The sequence below is a fragment of the Falco naumanni genome, chromosome 3 (assembly GCF_017639655.2).
Source record: "Falco naumanni isolate bFalNau1 chromosome 3, bFalNau1.pat, whole genome shotgun sequence".
NCBI classification, from domain to species: Eukaryota; Metazoa; Chordata; class Aves; order Falconiformes; family Falconidae; genus Falco; species Falco naumanni.
In genome coordinates, this window is record NC_054056.1 from 74,165,390 (window position 1) to 74,192,336 (window position 26,947).

Consider the following 26,947-nt stretch of genomic DNA (forward strand, 5'->3'; position numbering starts at 1 on the left):
GGCTGCTTGGTTTCCCCCCCAACCCCCGGCGGGGGGTCTGTAAATACCGGGGGCCGGATTGAGGACCCTGGGGGGCCGTATCTGGCCAGCGGGCTGTAGTTTGAGGACCCCTGTATTAGAATTTTGTTTGCACAAATGTGAAGTCTTTAACCAATCTGTCACTGCTGTGATAATCTTGTGAAGGGCACCTAAGGTTTGAAAAGCTCCAAGAAAACTTATTTCATACTCACCCAAAGGCGTGACACTGTTTGTGGCAGGCATTCTCAGGATGCTCAAAATATGGTTAAACACTGTCTTGGGTGAGCACAGGCACAAAACTTCACCTGCAGCTGTAAGAAGATAAACTAAGCACTTGATCTAGGATGTAGAAAGTTGATAAGTCGTTAAGAAAGTTTGATTTATATAGCTCTTGAGAAAAGTTAATTGTGATCATTCTGAATTGTGGTTGTTTTAGCCATGTGCTTGTAAGAGTGAAATCCCTGTCACTGCCCAGTACTGCTGAAGGCTAATTTGAAAACATTTTCTCCTTGTTGCTGTGACCTATTTTCAAAGCCTAGCTGCTTTTGGTAGATTGAGTGGTACTCAGTTGGCTTCCAAAGTATATGAGTTGTTTATCTTTTTGGTAACCTGATCACTCTGGAAACAAGTTTCCAAAGATTCAAGTCTATGCTGATAAACTAGCTTTGGCAGTGCGGGCAGAGATGGTAATGCTGGTTCATGGACAATGGTGCTGGAGTCCACTGGTAAGCACAGTACCAATGCAGACAGCTAATTTGTTGTTCAAAAGTTTGGCCAAGGAGTCTGCTGCAAAATGGCACTGAGGTGCCACTGAAGGTGTGTTATTTGTGGCTAGGGTAATAGACTCTGCTTCAAAACTCTTGGGTTTTTCCTGTTGAAAAAGCTTTGTGCGCTAATATTTCAGGCAAATCATTTTGTTCCTTTTGCCCTGGTTCATCCATCAGGAAAATGGATGTCAAACTGACATTCTTCAGAAGCTATTTTAAGAATAATGTAATGACTATAGAGAATACTAAAATATTTTGAGAAAAGGTGTTAGATCTGCAAAGCATTGTTAAAATGTCCCATTCACAGGAATATACACATGCTGGGAGCTAATATGTTGCTCAGCTTGAAGAGCTTAGAGGAATACAATGGAGCTATAAGGGGAAATTTTGTCACCTTTTCAGCATGGATAAAGGAGATGGAATCTTATACTAGGGACAGAAATAATGTGTTTTACTAACGGAATACTGGCAGACAACATCTTTTGCAGGAACATCACTCGTGTTTTCTATTAACCTCTGAGATATGCAGTTTATGAACTCTTTCAATTGCACTGAGAATAGGGTATATTGAGATCATGCCTATAACTTTATCTATTTTATATGTTAAATTATGAATTTATGGATCCAGATACTCTGTGAATAGCATAAATCATTTTAATGCAGACAGAAATACAATGTGAGAGCAAATAATTACAAATATAATCCTGCATTCTGTGGAGCTTTACCTTGATTACTTGACTATTGTATTCAGGGTTTTTTCACCTCATTATGAGAAAGAGAGGTAATAAAAATTAATAGATGCACAGGGCAGAGGTTATTCTGATGACATAATTCAGCAGGTAGGAGCACTAGTCAGAACAGAAGAAAGTGAATTGAAATCCACTAGATAATGAGGGCTGCTTTGAAAAAAGTAAGAAACAGTGAATACCCTTGCTCACTTGATAGTTACTCACACAAGCAGACCTTTGTCCTCAGTATGACATCTCATATTAAAATATGAGTAGTTAATAAAACTGACACTTTCTTTAAAATTAACAAGAATATTCCTTTCCTATGGAATTCATTGCTATAGGAGGATCTTTTTTTATAAAAACCAAAACGTCACTGCTCTTTAACAGGGTTTTGAAAGAACTGACTGTTTAAGGAGAGCAGAATAGCTGGCTTGTGGGAAAGGCTTGAAGAACAACGAATAGGCACAGCCTGTCTGTGACTACGTACAGGCTGGAAACCAGAGCAGTGAGTTTCTGGGACATCCTGCTGCTGAGAGAGAGAAGTGAGCACAAAATGGTAGCTGTCTAGGTTTTATGGTGGGCCACAACACATTCCTGAACCAGGCAGCTACGGTCTCCATGCCCTAATCATTAAGGGGTTGTATCTAAATACAAAGGCATGGACATCTTGTGCCAGTGCTGGGACAGCCGTGGGGATTGTGGAAACATCAGGTGAGATGGGCGTGGGAAGAGAGGAGGCAGGGCTGGGGGTTCAGAGCACCTCTACAGAAAACAAATATGGGAGCCAGGAAACCTGCAGAAAAGCAAGAAAAATGAGGACCATTGAGAGAAGAGGGGTTTGAAAACCTTGCAGATGAGGTGACAAAGAGGAAAGGGAGGTATCTCAAAGAACATTTGGGAGGCAGGTGATGTTCTAAGGGCAGAAACACTGGAAGGGAAAGATGCAGAACCAAAATGGAGGAGATGTTTAAGCTATCAGTTATGGCAGTTAATTTCCCAGAGGAGAAGGAAGCATTGAGAATCTCAGAAAGCATGAATTGGCTCACACTCTTGCACCTTGATAGACCTTACTTTTCAAAAACAGAATAAGGAAAATTTCTAAATAAGTTTGTACTTGCATACTGTTCTAATCCTAAACAAAACAAAGTGTCTCTGTCTCCTGCCTCCCAAATCAGGTTAGGACTGAAAGAAAATGATAATATAAATAATGTAAGCATACTAAGTTATTGCGAAAGTGTTGCATTTTTTTCCTAAACTAACATCAATATCCATAATATGTCGTTCCAAAACAGTCAGCGATAGTAACAGAAAAATGCTAAATTCATTAGTGTATAACCAGGCTATAAAGTGCTTAGGCTTCAAATTAAATACTAATATCTTAAAATATAGCTTATTTTGGTATCCTGACTTTAAAACTTGTAGAGGCAATATACATGCTTACTGAATGGATTTCTGATTAATGTGAAATATTTTTTCCCACCAGCACCTAAGTGTTTGGAGAAAGTTATTTTGCATTTGCTCTAATAAGAACTGCAATTGTAAAAAAACTTGTGCCTATTTACTTGATCTCTCTATGAAGATCGTTTACTCAAATAGATGATGGCACTTCTTTTTGCTGTAACTGGGAATGTGAACTCTTTGAAGCGTATTTCCATATTACCTTTCAAATCTTGAAATGCGATGTTTGTCAGGGTACTGGTTTTGATTCTTTTTTGGCAGTGTGTTTGTAGCTTGGCTCAGAGGGCTTTCTATAAACCCTGTTTTCTAAGGAATAGCAATGTTTTTAATTGACTGAGGGGAACAAGTTATCTAAATGTAGTAGTAGCAGAGATAAGCTTTCTCTCTGCAGGCTGAACAAAGAGTCATTCAGTGTTGCACATCCAAACAACTACTAAAGTTGAAGGGAAATAGCATATCCATATCTGCCCCCCTCCCCATCCCCACTGCCAAATGGTGGGCATGTGCTTTGTCCTTTTTCCTCTCCAAGTCATGATGATTAAGGTGGGCCAGACTGGAGGCATTTTGTTAGTCTAGTGTATTCACCAATAGGTTTAGAGCTACTGCTTCTGGACTTTTATCAGTTATTGCTACTGCTGGTGTTATTGAAAAAAGACTGGATTTTGGTATCAGATTCTTTAGTTAGGTTACTAGTGTAGATTGAATGCTTTATTATTGTTATTCTGTTTGTAAAAATGTGCCAATGATGGGAATTGATAACTTCTTGATCACCTTCAGTGTCAGAAAAAAATGCCTTGCTAATCTGCTATCACACTGTATCAACAAACCAATAAATCAAATACATATTAGGTATGCAGCGGACTGTCACTTCCCCCTTTGTGTCTGCAGAGAACCAGGAAGTCACACAGGTGTAACACTAATACCTATTTATTTGCTTTTTGAGGCAGGTGCTCAGTAATGGCTAAAACATAACTGGAGTCTTTGAGTTCCAGTTGAAGCGCCCTCTTTGTGTTCTATTTCCAGTGTGAACTATAATGCCTCCAGCTTGGAGGACCCTACTGCAGTGTCTATAGACACAGAAACATTCATTTTTGACAAAACATTGGAGAAGCAGGTGAATTCCAGAAAAACAGGGTGCCTATTAATATAGTTTCATAGGTTCTTCAAGCAGCAAAAATAATGAAGCCTCATTTCCTACTGGCTTCTTCCTATCCCTGCTGCAGGTATAAACACATAATGTCTTCATAGCCTCCTCATGCAGTGTCTCCTACTCATACCCTGCCCTCAACCACTGCATTCGAAATATCAAGCGTTTTCCTCAGATTCCCTGGGTTACCACACTGACCTGTTCGCTCCCTGCCTTGTTCCCAGTTCTCTCTCATGACTTTGGGTTTGGGTGGGTGAGAGGCAGTATCTGCTGGGGTTAGCTCAGCATTATACCTATATGGATTTGCCAGCTGCCAGGAACATATTTATTCACTTACTAGTTGTTGCCTGGCTTTTGGAATAAAAATGCCTAAAATTCAGGCATTAAAATGCCTGAAGTCTGCTTTCCTTTCAGTGGGCGCACTTCTATGGGCCATTCTCTAGTTGCCATTTTCCCTGAACTTTACAGAATTTAGTATCTTTGAGACATCTATTTCTGTGTCAAATTCTGTTGAAATCAGTTGGTAGTTCCTAAAAAATGCCATGGAGCAGACTGATGTGCAGATGCATAAAGAAACAAATCTAAAAATTATAAAAGAAAAGGTGCACAGAGCTAAAAGTAAGTATAGATTAGCCTGACATTAATTCAGTATACAATAATTAAAAGGTCAACTCTGTACTCAGGTAACAAAGAACTAGAAGCTAGATAGCAGAATTCTTCAAACCTTTTTTTACTTAACATCGAGTCTTGTTACCCAGACCTGTTATGTTACATTGACAAGCTTACAAGTTAGAATGATGACAGCAGCTCTAATGAATAATGTATTGCTCTTTTTTAAAAAAGTTAATGGGACTTAAAGTCATATGAGATCTTGAAGCAGGAGCGAGTAAATCTTACATTAAGTGAACTAAAATCTGTCTTCTAGAGGGATATGAAAATTAGGAAAGAGTGAGTGAAGAAATGCTTAGCAGCACTTACAAAATACTTGTCCTTGCTCTCATCTTATTTGATAGCCTTATGAATGATGATGCATAATATTTGCTGGCTGGGTTTCCAGTGACTGGTAAAGTTTTTCTAGGCTTTGCACGGAGATGTGAGGGTAGTTAATAGTGCATAGGACAGCTACCGTCACAGGCTGATCTGAATAATTTGGTCAGAATTATCACATCCAACTAATTATATTTTAAAACAGAAAAGTGTATTTGACAATCAGAAACACAGACTGTACCTATAGGGTGGGAAAATCTCTGTCTTAAAAAAACAGTAATTCAGAAGATGGCATAGCAGTCAGCAGACGTTTTTTATGTGAGATCTCAGTATCAAGTTGTGGCTTTGAGCCTTATTTCGATCCATGGATGTAGAAGAAGGAAGATACGCAGTAGACACATTGAAGTGATCATTACATTGTGACCACAGATAAGACCACTGTTAAAAGCCTGTGCCCTGTTCTGTGACCCACAGCTCCTGGAGGATGGAGCTACTAATGGCAACTCAAAGGAGAGGAACAAAATGGTCCCAGAGGCCATTGATCAACCATTGGGGTATGTCTTTAAGGAACTGATCAACCCAGAATATTGGGAAAAGGCTGAAGAAGTAATTTGATCACTCTCTCTGGGTACTTTTACATGAAAAAAAAAAAAAAAATGTTTAATAGCAGGAGCCAGGGAAGCTTTTCCAATCTTCTAGACATGCACCAGAAATTGAAATTAGGTTAATTTAATCTTGCAACAAGATGCAAATTTTGGCACAAACCACAGATAAATATTGAGAAAGCTTTTCAGAGGAAATATTGAGTCATTATTTTGCTTAGAGTACTCGAGTTGTGCCAGTTTATCTGTCTGTATGTAGTATATAAATCTAAATATGTACACAGATATATATCATATCATAGAATTGTTTGGGTTGGAAGGGACGTTAAAGATCACCTAGTTCCAACCCCCCTGCCATGGGCAGGGACACCTTCCATTAGACCAGGTTGCTCCAAGCCCCATCCAGCCTGGCCTTGAACACTTCCAGGGATGGGGCATCCACAGCTGCTCTGAGAAACCTGGCCCAGTGCCTCACCACCCTCACAGTAAAGAATTTCTTCCTCATATCTAATCTAAGTCTACCCTCTTTCAGTTTAAAACCATTCCTCCTTGTCCTATCACTACATGCCCTACTAAAAAGTCTGTCCCCATCTTTCTTGTAGGACCCCTTTAAGGACTGAAAGGACAAGGTGTCCCCAGAGCCTTCTCTTCTCCAGGCTGAACAACCCCAACTCTCTCAGCCTGTCTTCATAGGAGAGATGCCCCAGCCCTCTGATCACCTTCCTGGCCCTTCTCTGGACTTGTTCCAACAGCTCCATGTCCTTCTTATGTTGGGGGCCCCAGCGCTGAATGCCATCCATAATATTTGCCTATATAGTATTATCATGTGGACATATTCTAGCTATATCAGAGATAGGTAGAGATATAGCTGTAGATCTTCCTTACTGATAACTAATATTGAACACAAAGATATAAATATGAGATCTAAAATAATCCAAACCTGGGCATGAGCTAGAACCAGAATTAATCTCCAGACTCCCCTGAATATGCTGAATATTCTTCAAATCAGTTCCTTAGATTTTGTTTCAATTTACATTATCTGCACAGTAGGTCAAAATATGGATTTTCTTTTGGGAAGGAGGAGAAGAGGTTAGTGATTGCTTTTCCACTAACAGAAAAATAAGTCTGTTTAATGAGATATTGCAAAAATGTATTTGAAGTTTTTCAAAGTGAAAGAAGCATAACAAAGAGTGAGAACTGTAATATTTCAGCTTGAGCCAAAAGGAAACTTAAAAAGGATCATGTACCAAACAAACCTAACATCTCCAGTTTTCCCTCTGCTGAGAGGGATTGCACAAATGCTAAATCGATTTCCTTTTCAGAGTGATGCTAATTGCCTTTTGTCCCAAAGCACCATATCAGGCATTATCCTCAGCATCTTTTCAGAGCTAAAAAGCTTAGAGAAGCTTAAAAGGCAAACAGGAAAATGTTATATATGAAATATTTCTTAGACTAATTGTGTCAAATAAGGTACTAACTTCAGGCTGACTTTAATGTGCAGGTGGGAGAAATATCAGTTGCTTAATGAGGCTGAAATTTATCCCCTTTCAGAAAGCCAATATGAGCCTATGAACCACTGAAAGTCAATCCTAAACTTATGGCTTAAGGAGGTTTAAGGGGAGTAGTGGCCCCATGCTATCTTTCTGCATGTAGTCGGTGTTTTGTTGCCAGTGACCTGGTCCCATGCTATTGATTTGTAATAAGACGTAGTATAAGGTATTTGGGATATTTTTCACGCCAAAACATGTCTTGGCTTTTAGTGTTCCCTCTGTGCTGGATGCTGGCCACTGCTAGTGCAATATCTAAACAAGAATAAATCTCTGGTGTATTAGAAACATTGATTTAGCCCTTCCTCTTCTAAATCTTCAACAGACATCTGTAAAGCTAGTATGACACAGCTATGTGTATTTTATGATTTCAGTATCTCTTGAAAAAATAGAAGAGAGTTGAATAGTTGGTTTGAATCCACCAGATACTATTTCTGATATGTTCCACCATATCGCAGCCAGTATGGTCATTTCAAGCTGTTTTGCTTGTGGGATGCTGGTGGAAAACACATCAGAAAGCTTGGTTAATAGTAAGAACATACATCTTTCACCAGTTCACTTCAGGCTTAGGAAAACTGTCTTCAGATATTAAAAAATTGTTTTAAAGTTGCTTTGTCCACGCTGTTGACATTTCTATGGGTATTCATTTAGCCACACAGATGATGAAGAACCGTAGAGCTATCAGTAATAATGCTTTAAGCCCTCATTCTGAGGGCTATATGTGATGGGATTGTCAAAGTTCATGTCTCCTTCTCTTCCAGCATTTAGTCTTTGCATAACAGGACACACAAATGTTCTACTAATTTAAAAACAACTACTTGGAAATACTACTAACCATCAAGTCATCTTTGTCAATTATACCCTGATCTCTACAGTCCCATTGCATATTGAGAAGGGAAGGAGATATCCTTCCCGACAAAAAAAAAAAAAAAAAAAAAAAAAGGAAGGAAAGACAGGAAAGACAGACATATCTCCAAGGATATCCTAACATTATGCTATTTTAAAGGTACTGAGGGCTTCTGAGTGAAAAACTAATGTCCTGGAAACCATTGCTTTTAAAATTCTGAAGGTCTGTGAAATGTTATGCTGAAGTTGTTTGAATATCATTCAAATCAGTGGCTGAAAATCAAAAGTGGATAAAGTCAGACTGGAAAAAAATGTGCATTTTTAAAGTTAAGGTAAATAATCCCTGGATGTTTTCTCCCTTGTTTGAAACTTTGGAATTCTTATGTGCCTGTTTTAACACAATTATGGTATTCAGTCAGTGTTCATGAGGTAAAGCTCTGTGCCTTGTGTTGTACACTGACTGACTGTTACTGTGCTATCTCACTTTGAATATATACCTGTATCTATGAAACACACTACTGAAGTATCAAATTTTGTGCATGTTTCACTATAGAAGAAGATAGTAAATTGGTTGTGACTATGTTAAACTAAACCAGACAATGTTAAGAAGTACGTCCTTTTTCCAGAATTTATACTTCTCTTCAAGCATAGAAAAAGTGTTATTGCAGTAACTTTCCAAACCTCCTGGGTATTAGGTGCATTCTGCTCCCATACCCTCTAAATCTTAGGAAATTATGTGGCAGCTTTGATATTCTCAGACACCCATTCTTTGAGGTGGCCAGTGCTTTACAGGCCGTTGGCAGGTGGCAGGACACCCTTTGGAGCAAGGAGGGTTTACAGAAGTTTGAAGTATGTTTCTATGCATCCCTCTGCAAGGAAAAAGACTTTTTCTTGAGTAGTCCTGGAAGGAAGAGGTACAGCCTGGCCCCTGAAGACTGAATGTCACTTTTTAATGACCATATGTATGGTTTGTGTATGGAAAAATATGTTGCCGTGAGATGATTAGATGTGGTGGGCTTACCTTGGACTGCAGTCAGACGCCCACACAGCTGCTCACTTACTCCCCTTCCTCAATAGGGCAGGGGGAGAAAAGAGGATGAAAAATCTTGTGGATTGGGGTAAAGACAGGGAGGTAACTTACCAGTTGCCATCACAGGCAAAACAGACTTGACTTGTGGAAAATGAATTTATTGATGGTTAAAATAAATGTGGATGGTGAGAAAAAGAGACAAATTAAAACAACACTTTCCCTTGGCATTCTCTTTTCACCAGCCTCAACTTCACTCCTCCATTTGTGACCCTTCCACCTCCTCCTGGCACGCGGTGCATGCAGGGTGAAAGGGAATGGCAGCTGCAGTCAGCCCCAAACAGTCTGTCTCTCCTGCTCCTTCCTCCTCCCACTTTTCTTCTGCTCCAGCGAGTGGTCCCTCCTACGGGATACAGTTCCTTCAAGATAAACCTGCTCCAGTGTGGTCTGCAGTTTCCTTCAGGAAACATACACGGGCTGCAGGATGTCTGCTCTGCCCTGGTCCTTCACAGGCTGCGGGGAAACACCTGCTCCACTGTGGTCCTCTCCCAGGGGTGCCTGGAGTGCCTCCTGCCCCTCCTCCTTCCCTCACCCTGGTGATGACACTGCTGCTCTCCATTCCTTCTTTTTCCCCCTGCTCTGCCTATTGGGTGGTTTTGCCCTTTCTTAATTATGTTTTCCCAGAGCCAACACCATCCTGGCTGACAGGCTCAGCTGTGTTTCAGTTTGGAGCTGGCTGGGACCAGCTGTGTCTGGCACAGGGCAGCTCCTGGCCACCCCTCACAGGGCCACCCCCCCGTCCCCCTGCCCGCTGCCAGCACCTGCGCATTGGCACCCAGTACATCACAAAACTGTGTTACAGAGAACTGATCAGGAAACCAATACTGTTTCTAGTGCCAGCATGTTTTCACTTCAACAGATTTATTTCCAAAATCATGTAGTCGTTTAGTTCTGGCTTTTGCAGTGTTGCTTTGAGAGTTGTTACTCTGAAGTTTTATTTTCTTGCCGTCTTTCGCTGTACGGGTTCAGTCTAACCTGCAGAGGCCCCAGGCCAGCCGCCGGGGGCTGGCAGGCCACTGCCCTGCAAGCTGGGAAGGACAGCATACAGACCTCAGGCTGGTGACTGTAGTGACTTTGCAAAAGAAACAAACGCTAATATTAATTTCCCCCTTATTCATGCTCGTACACTGTTGTAGAGTAAGTACAATGTCTTTTATAAAAAAATATTGGCATATTCCTAAAGAAAAAATATATTTTGTTTTCATAAAAGACTGAAATCAACTAAGTGGCATATACTGTGTGCATCTTTTCGGTGTTGGTTGGTTGTTTTTTTCCACTCGATGAATATTTTTCCAAAGTGCTTCCAATAAAAGAATTCCACTTGATCTTGTTAGCAGCCATGGAATGAAAATCTGTGGGGCTGGGTCCTCCAAATCAGTAGAATATACCAAGAGGAACTTTGTCCAGAAGTTGCATAAGCAAAATTATATAAAAGCTCAGCTGAAAAATAAAGGTGAAATCTCAGAAATGTGGATCAACAGAAAGGCATTTCCTCAAAACTTATGTTTTGCCAGGATTTTTTATGTGTCTAGTAGAATATATCTTTTCCTCTTTCTCCTGTTGGGTAGCAGGAAGAAATGCTACTGCTTCTGCCTTTGACTTTATGGAAGGTGCCCACATGTGCAGTGCGCTGGACCAAGCAGTGCAGGTGGAGCCTTCTCCCATAGATGGTGCCCTATCTTTAACTTAGCATTATGTGATCATGATGTTGTTTCTCCTCAAGAGCTAATGGCAGGGATTTTGTTCTGCTTGGGGTTGCTGCAGTCTCCAGATAATCCCTTGATTTCTATAAGCTACTTCTAGCAACCTCAAGACATCAAACGCACATTTGCCTAAGAAGAAATGTACAAATCATGGAAATGAGTCTGGAGTCAGTGGGTATGTTTATGCTGCACATACTTCATTGGAATATAAAGATACCAAATTACCTAACAGACAAGGAGTCTAGCTATGAAAGTACAGAAGTGTAGGTTTAGCTTCCTAACAGGCAAAATGATCTCATGCTGCCTTGCCAAACCTGGCAGAACACAGACTGCATGGCATACATGAGTACCTGGTGGTTGTCACTGCCTGTGAAGGACTGGTGGCTAACAAGGACTCCTGAATTGTAAGTTATAAATGTAACACATGTTTAGTTGACCAAGAAACTAACAAATATTAGGAAAATGTACTTGTAAAGGAGGTCACTCAGGATGCTCAGTCATCTAGTAACTGGCCTTAGCTAGCATATTCTGGCAGTGTGACTTCAGTTCAAGGATCTTAGAGTCAGTTACTTCTACAGATTGATGAGAAGGTAGCAGAGCTTTTGGTCATTGTGCCCCAAAACCCTTTAATCATTAGTGGTCTGTGAAGAAAGAGAGGTCTGAATTACTGGCTGTGGTCTCTCGAAAGACAGGAGAGGTCCAACTTTCATGCATCTTATGGTCCCTGAGTGCTAAGTCAACCTAGATATTAACAACAAAATTTCGATAAAAGACTTAGTTTGGATTTAGGGGAGAGACAAAGATAAACTGTTCTTGATGTTAGCTTGAAATAAAATGATGACCATCATTCAACTGCAGATCTGTTTAAAGCTGTGACCAGGATTGCTGCTTAGCAGAAGCATCTCAACAGTATGTCAACAGTTAGATTTGCTAAGGTGGATATGAACTTGAGTGCAGCAAGAGGTAAATCATTATCAGGTATCTGGTACAGACCTGAAGAATCTGCTAGAGATAGGTACAACAAGCCAGCCTTTTTGTCAGTTGAGTTTGGTCCTCCACACAGAGTCCAAACCACCACTGGAAAAAAATTAGGAGCAGGTGAAATAAGCAACATTGAAAATAACATTTTATACATATATATGATGCTTCTATACTTCCAGGGCAAAGGTAAATTGTTGTGGAGTGCCAAATCACATGGAAGTTGTCTCACCAGAAGTGTCTATAGAAAGCAGCTGAAAGGAATCATGGGAGAAATTATTCCTATACGTGCTGGCATAGCAGAAGCAATAACACATAGGAGAAGTAATAACAGGCATTAATCTGACTTAGATTTCAACAAGGAAGTGTTCCTGTCATCCCTTATGCTGTTTTACCCCACCCCAGTATGCTGTGGGAGAAAGCTAAGCCGAATGTTGGCAGATGAGCTGATGAAAACATCTCTATTGCCTTGAACATCCCCAGCTGTGAATGCAGCCTTGTGGCAAACAGTGGACATATGAACTCCTAGAGGCTCATCCTCAGACACTGTCACTCCCATGTTCATGATAGCAAATAGTCTAAACATAAAACAGTCTAAGTCTAAAAATACAGATGTGGAATATTTCAGTAAGATGCCATTCCTATCTGGGCGCCGTCAGACCTATTGGCACCTAAGAAAGAAGAAAAAAAGTGCCTTTCTGACCTCAGACAGCTTGTTTTAATTGCACAGAACGTCTTTGACTATGATTTAGGACAGCTAATTGATGATGTGGGAAAGTAATAAGATTATCTTGGCAACATGCTGATGGAGAAATAACCCAGGTGAGGGCAAAAGTTTATGTTGTTATCCCTTTAAATAATATGAACACATAAAAGAGTAAGTCTCATCTTTAGGTTTCATCTCACAGTGTTGGTCAGGTAATGAGACCCATGAGCATGAAATATTCTGAGAACCTGGACACGTGGTCCCTGATATGATCTAAATCTGCCCCTGAAGCATGCAAAGCGTCCTGTGCACTAAACCACATGCAGAAGCACAGTATGTATGCCATGTCATTCATTGCCATACCAGTGTATTAGGAACAAAAGAATTAGTGCAGAAACCCATTGATTACTGTCAAGCTGCCCGCAAGGCCTCCACGTGAATGTCAAGCTTGTGGCCATACTTGCAGAGCAGTACAGCAAAAGCTGTGTAAATCTAGCAAGCCATTTTCTGAAGCTGGAGGGATGCAGTCATGATATGCTGTTTCCTATAGGATCAAGGCTTTGGTTCAGAGAAGCACCTGGAAGCTTGGATGAGTATAATATCACTCCTCCAGCTGGGTAGGAAACTCATAAAAATAGGCTTCCTTAAAAAATGTTTCATAGTCCCAGATCCCAGGCAATATTGTCATGCTCAGATGTCCTGCTGCATTTGGTATCTCTGCTTATACACGAATCTACTCCTGGAAATGGTGATACGAGTACACGTTTAAAAAGGGGGATGAAGCAGAGACAGAAACCTTGGCAGGAGTTTGATTCCCAAAATCAGACTGAATGTTAAGCACTTTCTCTGATCACTTCGTTCATTTGCAGGGTTTTCAGCTGACCTAAGATGTTCTGTACTTATTCTATATAGGATTTATGGACTTAGGGTAATTAGAAAAAAAGTAGTTTATGGACCTGAATATGCCTTTACTCTCTCAAGTACAAATCAGGAGTAAAATGATTAGTTTGAGAATGAGATGCATATTTTTTTCAGTTACATCCCAGTCTAAAGATTATATTGTGGGAGTGGGAGAAAAATACAAACTAGTAAATCATACATGCTGCTTAGACATTGAATTGCTTTCCTCAAAGTATAATAAATTGGGAGACCCATAATGCAAAGGCAGAGGTGTCAGCAGGATACAATTAAGCTGTGAATTGCCAAGCAGAGATATAAAATGGAAAACCCCTATCTGTTGTGAGCAATTATATTTGGATTACTCATAAACAAAACACTTCAGTCAGATTTCTCACAAATACCATTGAGGAGAACTTCAAGGGCTCTCCTGTAGCTATATGAGCTTGCTTCCTTGAAATAATATTACATTTGTGAATGTAGCCATCTCTGTATGCATTGATTTTTCCCTCATATATGTTTGCTTTCACTTGTGAAAGTCATGTCCATTTCTTTTTATGTTGTCTTTGATGAGCTGTATCTTGTTGCAGTGTATGATGTATTTATAGTTGAAGTACCAGTACAGATATGAAACACTCTATAAAATGCAAGAACAACTCTTATATATGGAGAAATTAATAATTTCCAGGGAAAGAAGTTATAATTATAATTCAATCAAGGCAATTCTGTTTTTTCGTTTTCAGACAGGAAGTGCTCTGTCTTAAGGACATCTGAAATTCATCTGTAATTACAAAGTTGTCATTTGTACAAATAATATGATTAAATAATGCTAATCTCTGACAAAATAAAAGAGGCTAAATTGTCTATTTCACTCAAAACAGATACTAATTAGTTCCAGACAGAAAGTTGTCCTGGTACAATGCATTACTGGCTAGTCTCACTATTGAGACTATTGTCGATGGGCTGAGCTGCAAAGGCTGGAAGTGAGTAGGTACACTCCCCACTAATTGTTACTCAGTTTTTCAGATCACCAGTTTAGAAACAAACAAAAGCATCAGTTGCCTAATGCAATATGTGAAAAGGCCTTTTTTCTGTGCGAAGCCTGTATTTCTTTCCTCTTCAGCACAGAACTTTAGAGACCAAATCATATACTGCAGAAAAAATTTGAAGGTTCAGCTTTAGTAAAGGAAGAAACAGGAACATGCTTTCACGTTTCTCACAGCCATTTTACAGAATTCCTGTTTTCCCAGACTTTTAACAGTCTATAACAGATGAACATATAGTTTCTTGAGTACATTCACTGAGAATGGCTAGTTAATCTTCACTTCCCAGATCAAGACCATCAACACAAGGCTGTCAAATACACCAGAAAGCTGCTGCGATGGCCCAGGGGAGTGCGGAGGCTGAAGCTGAGCAAGCAGGAGAGCTGGTGCTCGGTCTTCATCAATGGTGGCTCCACAGATCACAGTTCATTTCTGAATGGCAAATAAGCCTTCCCGACCGCAGAAGTTAAACCACCTGCATTGTTACAATTCTTTTGTTTTCCTTTAGGTCTATAGGATGTCCTTTTTTCCTGGTGCCATGTTGGTGCCTTTAAAGTTTTGTTTTTAATAGTAATAGAAATGTGTTGTAGTTCTTCTTTTAAAATAGGGATAAAGAAGTTTATATGAACACACACGCAGCAAATGCATCAATATGTTCTAAGTAATGTATTACCCATTCTGTGCTACAATAATTCACTTTATCTCTCACCACTCCCAGTGAATTATTTTTATATAGTGATATTTATTAGCAAACTGCCATTTGCATCTCTTGTACATTATTGTACTCAGTATTAACTATACTTCTAATAATTCTTTAGTGCTTGGTCTCATCAATAAAGAAAAATGGATGGTGCCCGTGAAGCATTTAGCCTTATCTTAGTTCTATATCCCTAACACCATTGCCAATAGCACAAGGGTAGATACATAATAATTTAACTGGCAGTTCTTGTCCTTTGTACATTTCTTCATCTGCTTTTCTCTCCTGTATGCCAGTATCACTGAGTTTGTTCTGTAAGAGCAAAGGATGTTTCCCTACTAATGACTATTTAAATAACAGAATTACATCGCTGTTGTACTTGCTTCTTTCTGTCCCAGAAAATGACTAGGAATTAATTAACATTAGAACACTGGAAAATCCTATGAATTTTAACATTATATTCTGTGTGCTTCATTGAATGATTGTACACCTCCTAATGCAGAACTGATGATATCTTTACAAACCTCTGGGGGAGTGTGCAAGGTCATTAAAGTTAGATTTGCAAAGAAAATATATGGATTTCTCTCACACATTATTCTTTCCTGTGCTGATAATACTACTTTTGAGCTCTTGTTCAGAGTAGCTTATTTGTACTGAAAGATTCTTTTATCCTTTATCCTATTCATCTACCTTTCCAAATTTTTCATTTCATAAGGAAAATGAACTGTGGGTTTTTTCAATACTTAAAACAGTCCTACAGGAAAAAGAGAACTTAAGTTTTCAGCTGTTAGTGTTGTCTCCAGAGAGAATGGTTACTGAAAGGCAGCCCAGCGTGAAAAGCAAATATACATGTCGGAAAGGAAAATAACGATTTATACTATGTCTCCTTCCTGTCTTCATCGCTGCTAGTTTATTCTGTGAAGGAAGATTCCAGAAGTAATGCTGGTGTTTTGGCATCCAGGCATCTGCATGGGAAGAAAAATGATGTTTTATTAAAAATTCTCCTTGGAATCCTAAGTTTATTCTATATTTCTGCTGATTGTTTATTTTTATTTTTATTTTTAAAACAAAGGGGGTTTAGATTTAGGGGAGCTCACAACATCATTAGCACCCTGCCAGTGACTGAGGGAGAAATACTGGCAAACACAATCCCTCCTGAAAGCAATGAATCCCTCTGTACTACTTACTGAGCAGAATCTTGGCATGTTAAGCCAGATGGATTGCTTAATATTTCTTTTTTCCTTTACAATCAGGTATTATTTCCATAACCTACATTTTTCTGTTTTAAAATGAACTTTTTTCCAAAAGTGAATAGTATTGTTGCTAAATGTATTAAGCAACAACTTAAATGTACCACCCTGTATTAACAAAATTTGCATAAAATTTAAAATATTTAAATAATATATTCTTGCTGGTTACATTTTAAAGGAAGCTATTGAACAGGGAAGAAAAGTACTGTCTATGCATCCAGAACCAAAGGTTGTTGAAATTATTGAACAGCTTTTAACAGCAGTCAAAAGAAATGTTGTCTTCATTTCAGTTTAATTTACTTCAATATCTAATTCCAAGTTAAGGAACTGCTTAGAAATAGGGTGGGCTGAAGCGTCATTATCTTTAAATCGTCTATGAATAAATTCTTAGTGTGGGATGCTAAGACTTATGAATTCATTCATTAACTGTATATAAAATTTGCTTTGGTAATAAACCAGTTTTAAGTATAAAATGTTTGATTCATTTTTCCTCTGTATACTACATATTTATTGCAATTTTATTTAAATAATAAATACAACAGAAAGGCTGGGGTTTTGCATTTCAGTTGAATTCCTATTTCCTTCCAAAGCAGCTTGATATAAGTGGTAAGTAAATAAAAATGAATCTTCTAGTAAATTAGAATTATCATTCCTTTGTAACAGAATACTACATAAGTGTTAAGCATTTGAATAATTATGCTGAACTATATCACTTCTTAAATAGGAATGTAAGGTGTTTTTCTGATAGCGTATGGAAGTATCAGGTTCGTTTACAAATTAGACTCAGTGGCAAAGCAAATATTTTTTTTTATTTTATCTACTGACAACAATCACGCTCACTTGAGAAAAAAGAATAATACACATTCAAAATAAACATAGAAAGTTTTTTTTTAAAAAATGTTTTAGGGGTTTTATATTTTCAAGTGAATAGGAATTATTTACACAAAAATAATGTTGAAAATCTCATGAGAAATAATTTTATATTGCAGTATTTTTGTGAAAAATATTTGACAGGTTTTCCAGAAATATTATAGTCAGGGCCTTATAAATAGACCAGTTCTGTGATATATGGGAGATAGAATGGCTATATGAACATTAAGTCATAACCCGCTAATGCAGGAGCATCTGTACTCAGAATTTTAATTCAGTAGAGGAATCCAACATTTCTAAAATTATTTTAATTTCCCAATGGAAGAAAATAAAGTTTTTACATTTTCTACTTATTAAAATTCTGCTTAAAAGTGGTGGAAATATCAAAATGGGATGCATTTTTTCCCCTCAGCAAAAGTAAGGCATTTAATTTAAATTTTGATGGAACATTACATCAGTTTATTTTAAAAATGTAGATTTATGCTCACATTGTTATTGATGTAGATTATATGTATATGAAGCTGGCATTTTAATTACAGACACTTGGTTGCTTTGTATTAGGCTGCTTTAATGACTTATTAGAATTAGAAAATTCTTATTCTTTCTTTAAAGCATTAATCACAGGAGATCCTCTTAAATCACACAGCTGACAGACACCTATTCCCAACTTGCTTAAAGTTATGAATGCATTAATTTGTTTCAAACATAAAATTGCTAGAGAGGCATTTCAGAGTGTAGTTTGCTGGCCACTCTTGTTTGTGTGTATCCAACATGGTAGAGGCAAGAAAATCCTAGCAGTAGAGGTCCATTTCTCAATGCCGGCTGAGCTAAAGGAGAAGGAAGAGATTTTAGTATGTCAGTGGTGGGGAGCACATTTAAAGCAGCAAGAATCACACCGGTTTCAACCAAGTGGTGATACACTAATGATGCCTTAACTGTGTCTCCTGTTTCCTCCTAGGTCTTACTGCTGCGGCATCTCTGGTATCCCTGGCTTGGGCTCTGGCTTCCTACCAAAAGGCCCTCCGTGACTCCCGTGATGACAAGAAACCCATCAGTTATATGGCTGTTATCATCCAATTTTGCTGGCATTTCTTCACGATTGCAGCGAGGGTCATTACTTTTGCTCTGTTTGCCTCGGTTTTCCAGCTGTACTTTGGGATCTTTATCGTGCTGCACTGGTGCATTATGACCTTCTGGATCGTCCACTGCGAGACAGAGTTCTGCATCACTAAATGGGAGGAGATAGTTTTCGACATGGTTGTTGGGATAATCTATATCTTCAGCTGGTTCAATGTCAAGGAAGGAAGGACACGCTGCAGGCTTTTCATTTACTATTTTGTGATCCTTTTAGAAAACACCGCCTTGAGTGCTCTCTGGTATCTGTACAAGGCCCCACCAATCTCTGATGCATTTGCCATACCAGCACTGTGTGTAGTGTTCAGCAGCTTTTTAACAGGCATTGTTTTTATGCTCATGTACTATGCCTTCTTTCACCCCAACGGACCAAGGTTTGGGCAGTCACCAAGCTGCGCTTGTGAGGACCCCGCTGCTGCCTTCACCCTACCCCCAGAAGTGGCCACAAACACTCTGCGGTCCATCTCCAACAACCGGAGTGTCACAAGCGAGCGGGATCAAAAATTTGCAGAGAGGGATGGGTGTGTGCCTGTGTTTCAGGTGAGACCTACCGCACCATCCACACCTTCATCCCGGCCACCAAGGATTGAGGAGTCTGTCATTAAAATCGATCTGTTCAGGAACAGGTACCCAGCGTGGGAGAGACACGTGTTGGACAGGAGCCTGAGGAAGGCGATCTTAGCGTTTGAATGTTCCCCTGCTCCTCCACGGCTACAATATAAAGATGATGCCCTCATCCAGGAGCGCTTGGAATATGAAACTACATTGTAAACAAAGCAAAAAAGCTTGAAGAAGCTCCGACATTAACAGTCCAAATTAAAGGTTGACAGTAGGGCTGTAGGAATTACTGAACTGCGTACTACAAGTAGAGCAGCAAGCTGTAGTGTTCTTAGTCTGGCTATCATCATGATTATCATTTGATCCACTGTGTGCAGTCTGCCTGCCGGACACTGATACAGCAGCATCACCTGAAAGCCTCAAAAAAACCCCAAACCCTGACCCACACATACAGATCAGTTACTTCAGCTGGGGAAACTCACCCGTGACTCCTTGCTGCTATGAAACTCTGACTGCACGATATTTAAAATGAAACCAACAGGAAGGCTCTGCCCAGAGCTTTCAACTCTAGCCAGTAGTGCATTTTATTTTAGAAATGAATGATTAATATTTGCATAATCAATGGCAAAAGCAAACAAAAAATACCTGTTGAAAAATAACAAAACTGTAGCACACAGTGTTGCTGTTACAAAAACTTTTCTGGGGAAAAAATAGGAGCTTAGTAGTCTTCAACACTCCCATCAATCAACCATTCGGGTTAGAATAGATTTACAAAATAGTTCTTAATTAAAAAGATACATCATCATGTTTGTAAGGCTGTCAATGGAAAATAAGCTAAATTCTGATTAATTAGGTTATAAACATTAATACAACCAGAACTGTTTGTTTTTTGTGGAATTTCAAAGTCTTTTGAAATGCAGTTTAAGTTCTTTACATTACTTTCAACAGAAATCCTATGCAGCTCGCTTCTGGTTTTCAGGAGAAATAAGGAGCTCTAGCACGTAGTGATGTAAATTAAATGATAATCATGATTCAGTGTTCAATTTGCAAAAAATATATAGACATATGTAAAAGAACAGGGAAGTATAGTTTTCATATTCTAAACTTTTTGGAGGACCCCATTCAGATATTTCAGAAGAAACTATGAGGAGATGAATACACTGAAATTTCTCTGTTTCAGGACTGAGAATGCATGATTCAGTGTGTGAATGTATGCAGGGGTGACAAGAGACTGACATGCCATACCCTTCTAGTGCCAAACATTGTATAACTGCAAGGTTGATATTGTCCGAGGGACAAATAACGAGTGGCACAAGCCCTGCCAGAACAAGAAGCAGGAAAGACCAATCGAGTTCTCAACGTGTAGAGACAGCTCTGATTTTTCCCACCCAAGGTGAAAGTGATGTCTTTTAAAGGCTTTCAGCCACCTCTTAGTAAGTATATTCACCGAAATATAACATAAGCAAGTTAATGTGGAAGACCCTCTTCTGCCTGTTCGAGACTTGTGTCCAGATACGTCTAAAAATTATGTTGAATCTCTTGTAATAGAGTGCTTTTGCTGCAAGCTTTTGGGTTTTAAATACCTCCCTAAATCTAGTCAGTGATGTCCTCCTTTATGTTAAAAGTATCCCCTGATGGTGCTTTCAGATGCATTAAAGGTGCAAGTCAAAATTTGATAGTATTTTTTTTAAAGCTGGTGCAGAGTGAAAAACTCATGAATTATTTCAATATTTTTGTAAAGTAAAAATATGGTATGAAAAGGTTACTTTTTATAAACCTCAAATCTTTTAATACATTTCATTCTCTTTATAGCTTAGATTTTAAGAATTGGTCCATGAATTTTATCAACTGGCTTCTGCAGGTTGATACAAACCTGGTTTTCACACATTATGGATTTGTTTTGCAGTGTAATGCCATATGAAAGCCTACATGGGTACTTTTAGAATACTCCATAAACCGTGGATCCTACTTCAAATGTAAGTGGCTTGTAACGACACCAAGCGGTTCCATAAGAAACAATTTGCTATAACTATTTCCATCCGTTTTAGGAGAGCGAAGCAGAACTGAAGAATTACTGTTGTAAATGGCATTGTCAGAATGGAGAAGACCAGATGATTGGTATTGTAATCTTCATTGTCAGATGTATCCAGTGTAGTCACTGCTGTATATGCTGCTGGGTAAATTTCAGTCTTTCCTATTATTAGTATTTGTGTTATGGAATGGCCAAGGTTATACAGCCTATGTTTATTTGTATGCATTCAATTAGCCATTTTTAATGTTGACTTTTTTTATTAGTGAAATGTTCAATACCTGTTATTCTTTGCTGGGGTGAGTTCCTCAAAACAAAATATCTGTGAAAGTGCAGGAATCTGCAAGGCAGAGGGAACTTTCCACAGATCAAAACCCACCTATGCTTCAAGGTTTTCTTAGCTATTTTCAAATAAGCAGTGGCCAGCTGCCTCTATAGTAATTTTTTTAAATAAAATAATTCTTTCATAGTTCAAACCTGCAGCTTTGTATAAAGTGATTGTTCTTCCCTCCATGGAGATGTAGCTGATTATTCAGAGAAAAGCACTGATATTTTGTCAGAAAATATACCACTGCAAAAACTGCTAAAAAAAGATTTTGGGAGCAAGTCCTTTGTCCCGTCAAATTCAGTAGCCTTCACTCCAGAATCAAACTAGCTCGCACAAGGAAATTGCTGGGGTTTCTTTGCAAACAAGGCAAATGGCAAGCTTTGTAATCCAAGATGTGAGGTCTCTTTTGGAAACAGTTCAGTGTGTTTGCTGCTGCTTTTACAACTCAGAAATTTTAGCACTGGTGAGGTACAGCAGGCAGCAGCGTTCTTGAGCTCTCAGCTCCCTCCAGCACCTCCCAGGGAGAGGGACAGCATTGCAGCTATCAGTGAGGCTGGTCCTCTTCTGATGTCCCTCTCGTCCTGTCTTGCTCTTCCTTAGAGCTGTGACCCCTTTGGTCAGGGCTTACAGAACTGCAGAAACGTTTCATACAGAATTTAAAGGGTTACAGTCTGGACCAATGCTTGCATTGCAAGGTTTCTGAAGAAGGCTTGGGGTGAATTTGTTTGATTTGCTCTTGTTTGGTTTTGGAAGGAAGGACACAGAGGTGTTACTTATCCATGTGTCTTTTAATATTTAGCATTTACTTTCCTTACTCTCCCAGCATTTTTAATTTTTTTCAATACTGTTTGTAAAAATGTTTATCTTGAGCAAACTACTGCGTGGTCTGAGTGCACAGCACCATACATGGCAGTACGTACACATACCTTCTTTCAGAATTCAACCCAGCTGTTTGAGGAAGGGGAAGTCCTTTTACACTAAGTCAAAATTTGCTCTCCAAAATCTTGCTCTGTTATGTTCGTAACATCAGTGATGCTTGCACTGAGAACAGGCTGGCCATTGAAATCTTAACACTCAGATGACTACATGGACAATTTCTTAATTTGTATTGCTGTGAATAATCACATTAAAAGCTGTAATAATTTTTTATAGAAATTGTCAAGATTAAACATAGTCCACGTTGAAATTCCATGATGGCCTTATGGACAGTTGATAATCAATATGCACTATTCTTTTTACCACAGACAGTTTTAAAATCAATAAAGTTCCATTAAGACAGCAATAGGAAAAAAAAATAAGGGTTGTAAAAAGTATTAACTTCTACTTTTGAACTAATGAAAAAATCAGGTCTTTTAAATTTCATTCCAGAATACAGGAAAATAAAAAAGTTTGTAATTGTATTCTGGTAAAGAAAAGCAATCACATCTCTTTGTTAGAAGTTAGACTTACAAAAGCATTGTTCTAATGAACCAAACAGGTTTGCCAAGCGGATTTAATGGTAACTTATCTGGTTAAAGACTTGGTCCTAAAATTTTGAGAGCTGTGGATTTGTATGTTACAGAAAAGTCAATGTAATTAGTATTCACTACTCTAATTGGATAAAGGAGAGGTAATGCATACCCACGTTCATTCACAAAACATATAAGAAAATGTAAGATAAACCTTTTGTCTTATTTTAAAAGGAAAGTTATTTGTTCTATAATAGGATAATTTTTTTTAAATTGTTTGAAAATATGTGCAATACTTTCTTCCTGCAGATTTAGTAATGAAAAAACTCATTTTTACTTTTGTTTATGTCAACTTAAATATGCTTCTTGTGCTAGAACAATGTTTCTGTGCTTGGTTTATATGGGCTTGACGGCATATAAATAACATTTGCATTGGTAAATCAGGAAATTTTCTATTAATTGATTTCTATAACATCAGAGAAAACTTTCCTTTCAAAATTAAATGCTAGGCCTCAGCTGCCTGATTTTGTAAACTTTTAAGCAGAGGAGGTAAATTAAAATTGTATTTGAGCTGCAATTTTTAATATGCGATAAATATCTATTAAACCCAATTTCCTTTAAAACATGTGATAGTCCCCGGAAGAGCAATTCATGAGTGGTACTAAAAGTACAAGTGCTGCTTTATTTGGAAAGGGACTCCCAATCACACAATATATGCATTTACTTTTTATTGGCCAGCAAATATTCACAACTAGCCTGTTAGTTTTTTAATATCCCAAATTAAACAATTTTGAAGTGTTTGTGACTTGATCTGATCATACAACTCCTTAAGAGCCTTAAAAGTGGCACTGTACTGAGTTTTAGTTGGCTCTGCCTGTGATTCAGCTCCCAAAGCCACTGCCCTTTCTCCGTTCCATCCCCAAAGTCGTGCAATCCGGAGTGACTGAGATTCTGTGATTTACTCTGCACCCCCTGCACTGCCTGCACAATGCCAAGGAAAAGACTTCAGCAGATTGCTGGGGTCCTACTGCTGCCTCTCTTGCTCCTGTGCGTGGTGGGAAGCAGAGTACATTGCATTTGTGCATCCATCTAAACAAGCTTATTTAGGCTGAATTCCTACAAGAAGCGTGTGATGAAAATAATCACAACACGTGTCCATGAATTTAAAAGCTCAACACTGTAATTACTAATTCTATAGTACAACAATGCAGAGTGTGGGACCAATTGTCTAAATACACAAGCCATTTAATTTTGCTAATTGTAGCAATTAGACTAGCTTGCATGAAGCCCATGCTCTCAGCAGAAAGCCAAATGGAGTAAGTGGCAAACTGCCATTTATATACCAGAGACACTATGTTATGAAATCCTCCCTTGACTGTTTGTAGAACTATGTCTTTTCATTATGGCATTGAATCCATTCCTCTTTATTCTCATAAAACAGATGAAATGCAAAATGAAAACAGATCCTTTTAAAGATGAGATTTAAAAAAGAAAAAAAAAAAAGAAAAAAAACCCCAACAGATTACTGCAGTTCACATATAGTGGTTTTTTGAAACAAATTCTGTCATCATTTTCACTTGGCTGCAAATTGCTGAGTGGTTGGCTTCTGAGATGATTTCTCAAGTCTGGTATGAGCAGATTTCATTATAGGAGAGATGGAGATGACCTTGTAAAGCCTTGCTTATGCAAAGTTAGGAACATGGAGTCACTGATCTACAGATCATTTACAAAGCTTTTTTAACACAAGACAGGTCCCCTGGGACCATTTGTTTTGCTGTAGTGACAGCACTGCAGGTGTTTGGTGGGATTTCTTCACAGTTACACCAGTATGAACATGAGAAAACAAAGCCTCTGGCCTTGGGTGATGAATTCAGACCATGGTAGTGGAAGCCTTCACCTCCCAGCTGCTAACTGAAGTCAGCCAGAGACCTGCTTCATACCTAAAAGCCAGAATATCGCTTGGCTCAACCAGAAATACATACTCTAAACTTAGTGCTAAGTCAGCATGAATTGAAAGATTTCTTCTTCTTTCCTTTCTAGTTCAAACATTTAGGAATATATCCATTTTGACCGAGTTACCATTATGTGATTCTTTTAAGGAGACTTTGAAAAATGTCTCTGAAACCAGTCGTTTCCAGTAATCCTTACAAAAGCCAATTGCTGACCACACATTCATTAAAGGAACTTTTTCTAAACATGTAAGCTTGGCTCCTGTCCTTATATTTTGTTCTCAATGCTTAGCATTTAGTTCTTATGCAGAGGATCTTATATACCTATTAGTAAGCCATCTGCCTACCCTGAATCCTGGAGCAAAGAGGACAGATATGCAAGATGCAGGGGCAAAAGTCTTCTTCAGCACATTTACAGGGTGATTTACATGAGCTAGAAAGGTAAGAGAGAAGCTTGTGTGTAATTACAACAGAGTTACAGACACCATACTCATTGGTAGAGATCTACGAGAAATTGTGAGATAGGTAGCAGCTAATAGGAAGATCAAATCTAAACTTCTACATGCAAGGCACCATAAAATAAAAACAGCCAAGAAACTTTAAAGTGTAACCAAACATCTCGTTTCCAGGAATAGTTGGGATAAAACTTTAAAATGTCGCAGATTTGTCAATGTAACTAGATGCTACACTCATAGAAAGACATGACTGTTATGGATACAAACGTTTTCTCTGTCTGTAGATTTCAGTCTCTTATTTCAGATATCTTTGGAAGCAATCAGTTCTGGATCTTGCTTCTGGGCATGCTGTAGCCTTAAGCATGGTAGCAGCTTTTCTGCACAAGATCTGTGCTGCTGTAGGAAAGTCCACATCCTTTCAAAGAAGCTTTGTGTTCGGGTTTTTTGCACTGAAATAAACCTCACAAAAGCATTTCTAGTGTGAAACAGGTGTGTCCACTCAGCCACCTAGTGTGTAAAACGTGCCACAAAACAGAACTTCACTGATAAGTGATTTCCTCAAGGTAAAAAAGATGCCAGCTGAATGTCTAGAAGAGCCTTCACAGACATAACAGGGCTATAGCAAGATGTAGGCTGTTTGGGTGCTACGAGTCCTCTCAGGGCAAGGCCTGGCCATAGTCTAGCACTCTCTCCCCCACCTCATGCACCAAAGAGCTCACAAAGAGGACAACCACATACGTGGGCTGGGTGAAAGCCACAACACACTGGGACCAGACACCTGGCATGCTGTGGCACACGCACAGAGGTCGGCACAGGCACATCAGGGGCCTCAGGCTAATACTGTGATCCTCCAAACTGCATTAACCAGGAGCTCCCAAACTTTTTATGCTAGACGTTGAAGTACCTAAAGTTTGGCTTCTGGACTTGGTCAGAAACACCTTGATCTTCACAGTACAGAGTAGCTCAGCTCCTATCTCCCACCGAAGCCTGCCAGGATCCCCTGAGCAGGTATTCTGCCCATCTTACCTGAAGGACTCGGGTCCTCTGGGGTGCTATCAGACAAAGCTTTGCAGAGAAATACTCATGACTGCTTTTCCAGCTGTAGATTTGTGGCAAGCAGAGACCAAGAGGAGAGCCAGGCTCAGTTATCTCTTCAACTAGCAATGATTCATATCTCCAGCTACTATCTCTCAGGGGAAGGCTATAAGGCTGCATGCTATTGAGGAGAAGGGCATGCTCCCTCCCTCTAATTTTGAGGCTGTTCTTCCTCTTCATGGAAAACATAAAGGTTATCCTGTGCAATGTAGGCATACTTCTAGTATTTTGATGTATTAGGTCCCCTTTATGTTGAGAACGCTGAAGTTGTTGCACACATCCAGTGCCATTGCCCGCATCCAGCCAGAGTAATGTCTACAGTAAAAATTTGGAACAGATGCAAAATTACTCTGCTCACTTTCCAATGTGACCAAAAGCTGTATGGACATGGTTAGCACTGTGACAAACCCTGAATCTCTACACACTGCCTTGAACCAGGTCTATTAATGCACTGTGTGCTACTCTGGCCACATTCACCTGGTTTCTCATTAGAGCTCAGGCAGACTTTGTGTGTGCACCAGAGTTACACCATGTAGCTTATCCATAGTTCCCTGAGCCTGTGGTGCACTCCCAGTTCTTTTGACAAACAAAGATCAGTTTGGGCTTAGCAAAGGGCA

General features: G+C 39.1%; 1 protein-coding gene across 1 annotated transcript in view; it reads left to right on the plus strand.

The window, feature by feature from the left end:
* The window catches only part of XKR4 (XK related 4), a 231,003-nt gene extending 211,190 nt beyond the window's left edge, over nt 1-19,813 (plus strand). The window contains exon 3 of the mRNA XM_040587117.1: nt 18,293-19,813. Coding sequence (XP_040443051.1) covers nt 18,293-19,239 — 947 coding nt within the window. The 3' untranslated portion in view covers nt 19,240-19,813. The remainder of the gene's footprint in view (nt 1-18,292) is intronic.
* The last annotated feature ends 7,134 nt before the right edge of the window (nt 19,814-26,947 follow it).